Here is a 12,979-nt window from a genome sequence, read left to right as displayed (position 1 = left end):
CTATGGTGATTTTTAAGAGAAAGACTTTGCCTAAAGAGAAGTTTCCAGCAGAAATCATCATTAAGGCAAATGAAAAGGGCTGGATGGATGAGGAAATGATGAAAGAGTGGCTGAGGGAGGTGTATGTAAGGAGACCAGGTGGTTTTTTCCACGCATCACCATCGCTGTTGATCTGTGACTCTATGCGTACCCATCTCACAGCCAATGTGAAAAAGCTAGTGAAACAAATGAACTGTGAGCTTGCTGTCATTCCGGGAGGCCTGACAAAGGAACTCCAGCCGCTGGACATCGGTGTGAACCGCCCGTTCAAAGTAAGGCTGCGAGCGGCGTGGGAGCGATGGATGACCGATGGAGACCACAGTTTCACCAAGAGTGGAAGGCAGCGCCGGGCGATTTACGCCACAATTTGCCAATGGATTGTAGATGCTTGGGCTAACATGTCTGCTGGCACTGTTGTTCGAGCTTTCGCAAAAGCCGGCATCATTTCCGAGGAGCCGCACGGCACGGAAAGTGACTCTGACGGTGAAGAAAGTGAACCTGGAATGTTTGATGGAGATTTAGCACAGCTGTTCAATTCAGACACAGAGGATGAGGACTTCGATGGGTTTGATTGATGACAATTACCGGTAATAAAAATGTGAGTACCTAACTCAGTTTTGCTCCCGCTTTATTTTTAAACACGCATACTTGTATGCGCCCTATAATCAGGTGCGCCTTATGTGTGTGTTAAATACAGTAATGGCACACATAACTGAGACTGCGCCTTTTAGTACGGTGAGTCTTATGGTCGTGAAAATACGGTAATTGGTAAATAAAGGTACTTATTGAGAATATTTGTGTTTTTAGTTTCAGGAGAGTCGAGGAGACAAGTACACAGAAAGTGAACGAGCATCTCTGAACCGAGGAGGGGACCTAAGGAGACATCGTTCATCCTCTTGCAATGCTGTGATTGCAGCCGTTGATCAATTGTCATGACAATTTGCATCAATTTACATCTTGTCATGAAACTGACCTCGAGGCCCATTGTTAGTCAGTGGTGCTAGTTTCAATCATTAGGCAAATGTACTGTTTTTAACACTGGAGAGGCTGAAGAAGTCCCTTGGATAAGTGATGAAACATTTCTCCTGCTGAATATTCAACAGAATCTTCCTGGGAACACCCGGTGAGATCCATGTTACTTATACGAGTTACAGAATTATGTGATACAGAACTATGTTAAGTTTAAATGTACTCGAGAGCCACCGGAACCAAATTCCTTGTATGTGTCTGCACATATACTTGGCCAATAAACACGATTCTGATTCTGAAATGTTCTTTTTAAAATAAATACCACACTCGGTCTTATGTTAAGGGTTAGTCAGGTTAGTTTTAGCTTTTCTGACTCTTGATTTACAGACTAACTCACTGTTATTTAGAAACTGAGAGTCAGTGGAATATGAATGTTTTGTCAGTAGTTAGTAGATCAATCAAGCACTCACTCATGTTACTGGCTCAGTGTTTACACACTTTCCAGCCTCTCAGTCTAAGCAACAATCTGAGGAGAGGCAGCCGCCTGGGACTGAAGGAGTGTAGAGACCTCAAACAGGACAAAACTACAGGAGACAAAGGCTAATGACATGCAGAGTGGCTTATGGAACCAGCCCTAACTACAAGCTTTATCAAAAGAAACGCTAAAAGCTTCATCTTAAAAGAGCATGTCTGTCAGCAGACTCTCCTTCCATTCTACTTCTCCGAATTGGGTGGCTGTGTCTCGGGAGGTGGAGCAGTCCAGTCAGAAAGTTGGCGGTTTGATCCTTGGCTCTTCCAGTCGGCACGTCGAAGTATCCTTGGGCAAGATACTGAACCGTGAATTGGCCCCGATTCCACTCGCACTCAAGAGTACGAGTTTCACGTGGTTGTAAGACAAGATGTTTAGATACAGAAGGAAGCACGTGTGTGTGTGATTAGTTGGATGAGGGTTAGAGGGGAAGGTTATAATTTACAGGCTATAGTATGTAAACTTTAATAAACCTGGATCACGAGCACATAGATGTTTAATGTTGTTTAAACATGGCTGACGTGGGTACAGGATTATTGACCTGCTTCTAGAAAAAAAACCCAGATTCTCCAGTATTTAGAAAGGTCGAATCAGCTTTGCTTTCTATTGTTTTGTTCTATTTACATGAGGTCTCATATCTCATCCCCAAGCTCAATGAGTTCATATGAAACTACCTCCAGTAGATGGCGATAAAGTTCCACTGACAACTACTTGATGTTGATTTCCTGCTCACGACTTTGAATTCCATTGTGTTCACTCATTAAAACATTCATAAACACGCCACCACCTTCTGCATCTATGGTAATATGTGTGCCCACGCACAGCCCGAGGGGACAAAGTGCATGATGGGAAGAACAAAGCATACTGGAAAGATGTCAGAAGCAAACACGATGCCAACACACACAGGCTGTCGCAGGCTGACACTTCCTCTGTGGCATTCTTAAACCATTAGACTGCAGTCATTTATATGTTTTAATATCAATTAGACAATCATTTATATTTCTACACCGTTGGCGCTACCTCGCGCTCCCTGTTGCAGATCGTTTAGGTTTAGTTGTGTTTGTGATTAACAGAAGACGGTCCTGATTGGTTTGGTTTTAATCAGATAAATAAAAGCAGGTAAAAAGACACGTTTAATACCATTTCATACATGTTTGTTTTTGATTCTAATGACCAAGAGAGAGTGCACACACACTCAAAAGGCCCTGCAGCTTTCCCCTTCTACAGTAACCGCTCCCCCGGTCTTTCTGCAGAGCCTCAGGGAGCTGAACACTGATAACTGCTGCAGTGATGGGAGCCAGCAGGCCGCCTGGCTCCTCACATACCACTAAGATCTGCTCATTGTCCCAGCATCCTCCCAGATAACATATTTATACCTCCTACCTGGTCATTCCAGTTTTCTCATTAACTCTGGGGTGCAGGGAGGTGATATCACATCTTAAGCAGAGGTAAACAGAGAGGTTGGTTTGTCAGACACTAGCAAACGGCAACACAGAACAAATTCACACGTTTGGAGAAATCATGCTTTTACAGTCGCGTACCGTTGCCCACACAAGCTGAAGAACACCAGAAGAGCACTGTTTTGGTAAAGTCCAAGAGAGGGAATTTTGGAATAGTTCAACTACAACAATCATTTTCATATTTAACTTAAAAGCTTAATCATGTTTATTATCTAATAGTTTAGGTAATAATTTGAGGAAGGGGCTCGTTATGTTTATTCTGTTTAGTTTTCCACAACAACAGTTGCCTCAAGGTGCTCTATATAGTAAAGTAAAGAAGCTACTATATCAGAGAGAGAGAGCAATCAGATGTCACCTATGAGGATGCACTTGGTGACAGCGGTGAGGAAGAACTCCCTTTAAACAGGAAGAGTCATTCTGCAGAATGAGGCTGAGGAACGACACTCGTCTGCTGTGAGAGGTGGGAGGGCAGAGAATGGGGACGAGGGCAAAAAGGTCTTAATCCGAGAGACGTTATAATCCGGTGTTTGGGATTCGAGGCAAAATGTCTCCCTGAACCAACCTCGCAGAAAATAATCCCATGATTTCAAAAACCCAAAGTCAGTCTAAGAACGTTTCTAAAACAGAGCAGTCGCAGATAACAGGCTAATCTTCTTTTTATGATAGCACAAAAATAAATAATTTACCAGCTGGTGCCTGCGTGCAGGAGGTGTCCTTGAATAGATATGCTGTAGCTCTATCAGCTCCACAGCTGATATTTTATTTCTGACCTTGACCTTAAAAAGTATCCAACACACACCTGTAGGACAGGTGCACACAGGAAAAAGTGTCACACTCATTAACTGGCAACCCAAATGAATACAATTTGAATTTAAGCACACAACAGATATGAAACAGAACTCCTGTGTGCGTGCGTCCTTAGATCGATGCGGTGTATCTGCAGAAGGCATTTAATGAACATATGAATTATTGAAAGCATATGTATGGAGTAGCAGAGAATGTGGAGATTAAAGGCCTGCATGGAAATGAAATATGTTAAATAACACAGATCTTTGTCACTGGTAGTAACTGTAACAGCTGTAACAGAAGACATTGTTCCCTCAGCTGAGCAAAAGATGAGTCCACACATTCTGTAACCGCTGGGTCAATATCACGTAACCCACCTCAGGCGGCTTTAGCAGTAAAATGGACCATGGTGGGACAAAGGTGTGTTTATGAAATAGCTTCCTGACTTCATGGCTTTGTTGCAGAGACCGTTCTCCTGCTTTCTCGGAGCATATATGAGACAGCGTGGGACTTCAGGACATTTGGAAAGCACATGTGTAAAGCCTTTCGGTGGCAGTGTGGTGTGGCTTGTCAAGTTCCTCCAGTGAACTTTTCCATCTCTGCTCTGTGTTTCAAAACCAGGGTATGATGTCACAGTGCAGCAACACAGGCCCAGCCCCTCCTTTTCACCTGAATAGAGGGAGGAGCTGTGCTGAGCTAGACGAGGGGAAAAACAAGGAAGAGCCCACAAGTAGGTAGGTGGTGTGTGAGTGTACACTTCCTCTGATTTTGTGGTTGGAGTCAAAGAAGAAAAAGGAGTTTACCCTGCTTGCGGGTTTCTCAACATGGATATGGATATCCCGGATTCTCCACACGGGAATATGGGGCTGTTAAGGACCTTTGATTCCTCTGAGTTTGGAAGCTGGGAGAAAATAGGCTCAGGTGGATTTGGACAAGTATACAAAGTCCGGCATGTACAGTGGAAAACATGGCTGGCTATCAAGTGCCCTCCCTGCCTTCATGTGGATGATAAGTAAGTCACAGCTGTTTAGTGTTCATCTTTTCCTGGTGTTGATGAAAAAAGTAGTATTGTCCTCTGGCATAGTTCAGATGCTTCCTGTGTTTTTGGTCTTTCTAAGTTCCGGATGTAGAAATCAGTCTGAACCAGGTCCTTTTATGTCAGCGTGATCGTTTGAAGAAATCTCTGGGCAAATGCTAGACGCAGGCATGAGAAAGTGAACACCAGATAATGTGTGACTCATCCTCTGCCAGCCTAGAAACACTGTGGGGGCTGTAAAGGTGCCTCAACGCTAAGCAAGAGGGCATGTTTGGATATTTCGACACTGCTGAGTTGTGTTGGAGGGAGCACTGACATGCAGGTTGATCTCTGGGGCAGCTCCACAGTGCTGAGAGCTGTTTGCTTTTCCTGCTATGAAAGCTTAACTGCTGATCTCCCCAATAAACAGTGTTGTGGACATTTCAATAGGTGGGCAGAATGGTCTACAAGTTACATCACCATCTAGAATTCTCTTTCATACTTCAGACTGATAAATCCCTCGTTTGCTCTGCCGGGATCTCACAAATGAAAGGAAAATTAGTGAGCTGTACATTTCTCGAGTGTCTTTGAGGCTGACCTGCCTCAAACCAGCTTTGGAAGAAGAGAAGTTTCCATTTCCATGTAACTCTGCGTACACAAACTGACTTCATCAGCCACACATTAGAAATATTAACTGACAAGATCCATTCATCCATTTTCTTCCCCTTATCCACTTCAGGGTCACAGGGGGGCTGGAGCCTAGCCCAGCTGCTGATTGGTGATAAGACCTCTTCATTTAAAAAAAAAAAAAAGTTGGTTTATTGATATAAATCATCACTGACATCAATCTTCAGCTACACTGATGCAACAAAGACAGTCCGATTTTCTTATCTAGTCACTGTGACCAAAACAGGAACTTTGACGACGTGACGACTTCCCCCCAAACCTGCGGTGCGACTTATAGCATCCGATGAGGCTGAACCAAAGATACTATCACCCTCAAACATCTGCAGAGCACATAAACAGTCATTTGACTGCGACCGTCGTTCAGCCACACATAACATCCAGGACTCAAAGCCACCTTTGTGTGCCTGTGTCGCAGGCTGCCACTGTGTGGCACAGACAATACGGGAAGCCGCAGAACCGGTCTTACCGGGCCTCTCTGTTAAAACAGGGACATTGTTTGGTTCAGCAGAGCCGCTGAGCAGCACTTTGGATTAGATGAAGTACTTCGCAAACAAGCGCTAGCCCGTTCTTCCATGACATGTTTGATTATTCCTACCAGGCAGATTCGGGGAGATCCGTACCTCCTTCACTTGTACTGCCACAAAGAACTATTATAACCAGACACACACTTCTTTATATATATTTTTTAATTAATGACAAACTATGTTTCGAACTTTCTTATGTTCGTCTAATTTCTTTTCGTTGATGATAGAAAAACAGAAGCCCTACTCCAGCTCTGCCTCTGGAGCACATTCCTACAAATAAACTCATGAACAGTGATTTATCTCTCTCTCATCAAGAGGCTCCATTTTAAAAGCAACCTTTGCTTAAGGCATGCAGTGAGGTCATGAATGGCCCACACAATTGTGTTTGAGGTATGTCAGCAGGCCCGGCAGACTGATAAGGGGCACTGTGCACAAAGGTTGAGCGGCAGAGAACAAGAGCTGGGTTTGAGCTCCACATGCTCTGCAGACCAAGGTGGACTGTCTTGAGCAGAACCACCAGCCGGGGAAGACCTGGATTATAGTTGTATACAGAGGTCACGCCTCTACACCCTTCAAGGTTAATGTTCATAAATATTTGGCATAGCTAAGAGCTCAGTAAGGATGATGTGTGATGTGCAGGAATTTTGGTTAGGACAAAAAGTTATACCAACTATTGCAGCTTAATGAGCAAAGCGTGACTTCAAAGTCATCATGTTAATGTTTTATGGGAGGGCAGGTTTGATAGATAAGCATGAGTCGAGGAATGTGTGAGCCTTTGTTTTAAAAAAGCGATCACCCAAATAACTTCAAAACAGATTTCAGCTGCGGCACCCCCACCCTCCCCCAAACCCCCAGGATGAGTGGATGAGTGGAAAAGCAGCAGTAAACTGGTGGATGTTTTTTTGCACTGTTAAGAACTGCTGGGTCACCCTCAGCGACAGAGCCTGGTTCAGGAAACGCAATAAAATGCAGTGTTGTGTAGTCCGTGATCTTTTATTTTTATTTTCCTCCTTGAACACAGGGATCGTTCCGAGCTGCTCGAGGAAGCTAAAAAGATGGAGGCAGCCAAGTTCCGATACATCCTGCCTGTGTACGGGATCTGTGAAGACCCCCAGGGGCTGGTCATGGAGTACATGGAGACCGGCTCACTGGAGACCCTGCTGGCCAATGAGCCACTGCCCTGGGAGCTCCGCTTTCGCATCATCCACGAGACTGCGGTGGGAATGAACTTCCTGCACTGCATGAACCCACCGCTGCTCCATCTGGACCTGAAGCCGGCCAACATCCTGCTGGATGCTCACTATCACGTCAAGGTAGAGAGTTTGTGATGAAGCTTAGAAGGGAGGAAACACACACACATAGTTTGTTGTGATCTGTAGTTTTGACCCAGGTGTGTGTTTGTTGTTGTTTGCACGATCCTTTTGCTTTCTGTAATTTGTAATGGAATAAGCAACTATGGAAATCTACAGTATGTTTATGGAAATGTGATGATGTCATGTTTTAATGCTAGAAGAAAGCTCAGACATGAAGTGAAACCACAGCCCTCTTTGTTTTAAAACTGTTTGTTTGGCACTTTCAGGAGAAATCCCAGTCATGAGGTGCTTTTCTGCTCCCCTTCATCATTCTTAAATTAGTCCTGCACATGTTTTTTGTCTACAGGTGTCTCCTAGCCTCTGTCCAACCAAAACAGCAAAGCTGTACTAAGAGTAATGGGTGGGAACCGTCATTTCTAGTGTTTAATACCTGGATGTAAACACCTCACCTGGGCTTGTCCCAACAGGATTAATTTAGCTCCTATTAAATCTCTTTGTCTGTGTGTGTGTATGTGTGTGTGGGTGTGCACTCCCCAACACAAATCTGAAGGGCCTCTCCTCTCCTGCAGGCTGGGACATGGCTGGGTTGCCCTCATCATACCGCTGAGTGCACATAATAAGAGCTTAGCAGCCTGTCATAGTCAGCGGGCAAAGTTAGTCATCACTGCCGTGGTGTTTCATGAGAAAGGCAGAGGGGTTGCTCTGTTGGAGGGTCTTATCTGATCTCTTTCTGTCTCAGATATCTGATTTTGGGCTGGCCCGCTGGAACGGCTTGTCACGGGCTGATGACATCAGTAGAGATGGCTTCTGCGGCACTATTGCCTACCTTCCTCCTGAGAGCATCATAGAGAAGGACAGAGTGTCGGACACCAAGCACGATGTTTACAGGTTGGGCTTTTTTTTCATGCACTTTGCATGCAAGCTTTTTGTGTGAACGCAGGGGTTTTTTGTTGTTGTTGGGACATTTTGTGTGTTCAGTTAAGCTCTGACTCACACTAAGATTAATCACATGGATTTGGTATGATACTTTGTCTGTTAAGGGAAATAAGTAACTTATTCCTACAGTGGAAATGGAAATTTCATTCCCTAAAGTAGAACTTGTAGAGTAGGGTAAATGTACTTTATTTACACAGTCTTCTGCTGCACAACCTGACATCTCAGACCTATTCCATGAAAGATTTATATATATTTATATGTATATTTTTGCCTGTTTTCCAGTTTCTCCATCGTGATCTGGGGGATTCTCACACAGAAGAAACCCTATCAAGGTGAGCCATCCAACAAGATGTCCATCCAACCGTGTCTTTTATGATCACCAATGTCAGTCTGATAGTTTAGCTAGAACAGCAGGTCTAGTAGTTCGTGTGGCATGCCTCCCCTACCTCTGTAACATCTGTAAACAATCAGTAACAAATAAAAGGTCCATGATGAGTTTGAGAAAACAGGTCAGCGTTGTTATCATCAGAAAACCTTTTTTTAAAATTTCCCCTCAACTTAGTGTCTCCCCATTTTCCACTGGAGTGGCTCTGCTTGACAGATGGACCATAAATGTACTCAATAGAAATACTTTTTTCTCTAGTTTGGCCACAAGAGATGGCTGAACTGGCTAAATAAGTTATTAACAAGTTTGCTTATTTATAACAGAAGCTCTAAACTCCAATTCTACACAATCTTCTACTTAATAAATCGACTTTCAATCTAGTTGTATCATTTTACTTGCTGGAATCGACTCTCTAAATTTCCAGTTAACACAAGGTAAAAATAGTTGCACCTTTCAAGGTGTGTGTGTGTGTGTGTGTGTGTGGCTCTGCACACAGAAGCTGTAGTTCGTGTTTACTCTGTAAATTCCAGAGGAGGCAGGTGGACAGGGCCAGACTGGCAAGCACGATGTTTTTTCCCAGGCGTATCAGGTAGCAGTTCACTTTCTGAAGCCCGGTGCCAAGGTGAGGTAGCTGGGTTGGCACTGGCACCGCCTCTGTTGATCCAGATATAATTAAAAAGTGATAAGTGGCCTGGTTACCATCCCTTCCCGTTTTCCTCCTCCACCTGCAAAGGGTATTACGGCTACAATAGGAGGTGAAGTAGCTGTAAAGCCTCCACCTGTTTGTTCTGAATCACTGACTTGGCTGATCCCACATTCAGATAGAATTGGCTAGACGAGGAGCTCGGAGTGCTTCCGTGGGAAACAACAGACCACGCACTTCTCTTTCTGAGGACGATGGCGACGATAAAGAAGCGATGATGGCATAACGATAGACGCTGGTTCTATGTGTCATTACCAGAAAAAGCATTATAGCAGACTCAGACCACGTGACCACGTGCTTTTTGAGTGAAACAAAAAGGACTTTTAGAAACTGAAGTACTGCATGATTTTGCCCCTCAGGAGAGAACAATATCCTGCAGATCATGGTGAAGGTGGTGAAAGGGGTGCGTCCAGACCTGGGAGCGGTGCCACGATGTCGACCTTCAGCCTGCACAGGCTTCCTGACCCTCATGCAGCGATGCTGGGCCACAAAGCCCGAAGCCAGACCCAGCTTCCAGGGTAGGTTGTGCCTCTACCTGCTAACAAACAGTGGTCAACCCTCGTTAGCACTATAGGAATGAGCTTGTCCCTTGAACTGCACACTCTGTTCCCTCACTGGCTGTGTGAAAGGCAGTGCTATGGCGCTCTTCTTCCTTTTTGTATTGCATAATCCCATCCCTGCTGTTAATGCAACCTGACCTTGAGACGTTGTTGTTCCAGAAATCACATCTGAAGCCGAGGAGCTCTGCTCTAAACCTCAGGAGGAACCCAAATCACCCAGGTTATCAACATCTGACCCAGAGCCCATGACCCCTAAAGCACTCACGGGTGACCAGGTACGATACGACGGCGAAGCTTTTACTGCTTTTACATGACGAAGCTACATGTCAATGTTCTTTTTGTTTTTTCTAAGACATAGCCATGTACTCTCTTACACATTTTAGCCTGAATTTAAAACGTGACCCCTCTCAGTGGTTCTATACTTCAGTCTCTCTCAGCTGATGTGTTCTGCCATTAATATTTAACTACTCATCCAGACAACGAGAGGCTTATCTTTACAGAGCTCCAGACATAATTCTTATGTTTGATCCTGACCAATCATTGCATCACATACGAGGAATGTAGACTGATGGCATTGTTAAAACTCTGTGTGCTGTTGTGTACGTGACTGGAAACAAACATCCTGTTCACAGGAACTGATGGCTCCTATCAGTAGTGTTTAGATAAATCAGCTGTGTGAACTTTCACACCCATTTCGTATGTGTTACACACTGTATACTGTAACATTGTGTCAAACCGCACTACCCTACCTGCCTTTTTTGCTCTACAGGTTAATGACAACAAGCCAGTGCGTCCGAAGTCAGCCATGTTACCCGAGAAGGATTACAGCCTGTCTGAGCTTCTGAGCCAGGTGGATTCTGGGATCTCTAGGAGCTTTGATCGCGTGAAAGAGGACAGCTGTCACAGCAAAGAGAGCACCTGCAAGAGACTGTCTGGGATTTCCTCTGCAGATTCTGCCTTCTCATCCCAAGACTCTATCACGCTGTCTTTTGAGAAAGAAGGCACATACGGTAAGCGTGCATCAAAGACCTCTCCTGTGAATTATATAAAGTAACACGAAAAGATTTATCATTATTTATCACTTTTCCTCCTTACTGCTCAGATTCTGCTGAGGTCCAGAAACGAAAACTGTGTGAGGCCATCAGGAACAAAGACACTGCCAAGCTGATGAAGATCCTCCAGCCTCAGGATGTCGACCTTCTCCTTGACGGAGGAGACAGTCTGCTCCACCATGCCATCAACTTGGGTAACGAGGAGGCTGTCAAATTCCTCCTCCTGAACAACGCAAATCCTAACCTCGCCAACGGCCGCGGCTCCACACCCCTTCACCTGGCCACAGAGAAGCACCTGAAGTCACTGGCAGAGCTTCTGCTCGGCCGGCGCAGCACCAATGTGAATGCCAAAGACGAGGACCAGTACACAGCTTTGCACTGGGCAGCCCAAAATGGCGACGAGGCTATCACGCGCCTGTTGCTCGACCGGGCGGCGGCCATCAACGAGACCGACGGACAGGGACGCACGCCAGCTCACGTGGCCTGCCAGCATGGCCAGGAAAATGTGTTCAGGGTGCTGCTGAGCCGTGGTGCTGATGTTCAGATCAAGGGCAAGGACAACTGGACGCCGCTCCACTATGCTGCCTGGCAAGGGCATCTGGGCATCGTCAAACTGCTGGTTAAGCAAGCCGGCGCCGACGTAGATGGTCAAACGACAGATGGGCGCACGCCGCTGCACCTGGCTTCTCAGAGGGGGCAGTATCGAGTGGCACGGATCCTGATTGAGCTGGGAGCCGACGTCCACATGACATCAGTTGGATCAAAGACGCCGCTACATGTGGCGGCTGAAACAGGTCACACCAGCACCTCTCGGCTCTTGATCAAACACCAGGCAGATATCAATGCTCAGAGCGCCCACGGACTCACTCCCCTCCACCTAGCCTCCCAGCGGGGCCACCTGCCCACAGTCAAGATGCTGATAGAAGAAGGGGCAGACCCCTACAAAGCTAACAGCGCCCTACGCACGCCCTGCCACATGGCGGCAGAGGGTGGACACTGTGAAGTCCTGAAAGAGCTGCTCAATCACTGTCCAGACGGTGGCAGCCTGTCAGATGAGCAGGGCCTCAGCCCTTTACACCTGGCGGTGCAGGGCGGACACTCGAACATCATTACTATGCTGCTGCCGCAGGACTGCCAGGACTTAGTTACAGAGAGCTCTGTGCAACCAGCAGCCGAAGAGCCCGCACCAGCAGAAGCTAGGCACCTCCAGAGGAAAGTTGTCATTCTCAAACTGACGGAGCACGGTGACAAAGACTGCCCACAATCCATCAGTGCACACTGTGCCTCCGCTCCCTGCTAACAGGAGCAAAAACACTGTACAGGACTGTTTTGGTTTGGTGTTTTTCCATGCTAATCCTCTGCTGCCTCACAAATAGGCATGGGATAGTATTCCAGTCTTTTAATTTTTTTAATTGTGCCCTACAAGCACTGTAATATTGTTGTAAATACATACTGTAAATAGAAAGTATTAATACCATTTTGTGTTTGAATTAAAAATGTTGTTTACTTTTTTTTTTTTTTTACCTAACAAACACATTTTGGTTTCTTTTGTTTTCTTTGTACGTAACAAGCATGTGTCCCGTGTCCTCTTGGAATCCTTTTACACGATCATTACTGCAGCTGGCATGCCTGTAAGTTATTTTTAATAGATTCACAAAAACTGACTCATCGAGCGTTTTAGGAAAAAAGCATTCAGTGTTCTTCAACTTGTTACATATCAGTGCAACATCCATTAAACATCTGAAAATCTTTTGTTGGACCCTGGTGTTTGTTTCCTTTTTGCATTTTGTAAGAAAGAAGATCAAATAAAAACGACATGCATGAAAAGTCAGACGTGGTAAGATCAAACTAACTATAGTTCCTCGTGCTTTAATGGTTAGCTAAATTGTGCATAATTTTCAAGGTAATGTTTGTGCAATAGCCCAATTTATCTCCATGTTCTTAAATCTTTTGCAGCGAGAGAAAGCACAGATTTAACTCGTTCACTCAAAATGGGAACGAAACTTTGATAGCATCAACAC

The 12,979-nt window shown here is 45.2% G+C and overlaps 1 protein-coding gene across 1 annotated transcript; it reads left to right on the top strand.

Moving 5' to 3' along the window:
• The first annotated feature begins 4,499 nt into the window (after positions 1-4,499).
• On the top strand, positions 4,500-12,717 carry ripk4 (receptor-interacting serine-threonine kinase 4). Its single transcript, XM_026182616.2, has 8 exons — positions 4,500-4,795; positions 7,031-7,322; positions 8,062-8,210; positions 8,541-8,590; positions 9,706-9,864; positions 10,066-10,181; positions 10,676-10,916; positions 11,009-12,717. The coding sequence occupies exons 1-8, from the start codon at positions 4,608-4,610 to the stop codon at positions 12,256-12,258; spliced, it is 2,445 nt and encodes an 814-aa protein (XP_026038401.1). The 5' UTR covers positions 4,500-4,607; the 3' UTR covers positions 12,259-12,717.
• Positions 12,718-12,979: the final 262 nt, after the last annotated feature.

This window comes from Astatotilapia calliptera, chromosome 10 (assembly GCF_964374335.1).
Source record: "Astatotilapia calliptera chromosome 10, fAstCal68.1, whole genome shotgun sequence".
NCBI lineage: Eukaryota > Metazoa > Chordata > Actinopteri > Cichliformes > Cichlidae > Astatotilapia > Astatotilapia calliptera.
Note: the sequence above shows the minus strand (reverse complement) of the source record. Positions and strands in the feature narration are given on the sequence as shown.

Bases quoted from the DNA above. Each gene is read 5' to 3' on its own strand.
- ripk4 (XM_026182616.2), top strand. From the start codon at position 4,608: ATGGATATGGATATCCCGGATTCTCCACACGGGAATATGGGGCTGTTA. The intron at 7,323-8,061 runs GTAGAGAGTTTG...TTTCTGTCTCAG, and splicing joins ATGCTCACTATCACGTCAAG to ATATCTGATTTTGGGCTGGC. The intron at 9,865-10,065 runs GTAGGTTGTGCC...TTGTTGTTCCAG, and splicing joins AGCCAGACCCAGCTTCCAGG to AAATCACATCTGAAGCCGAG.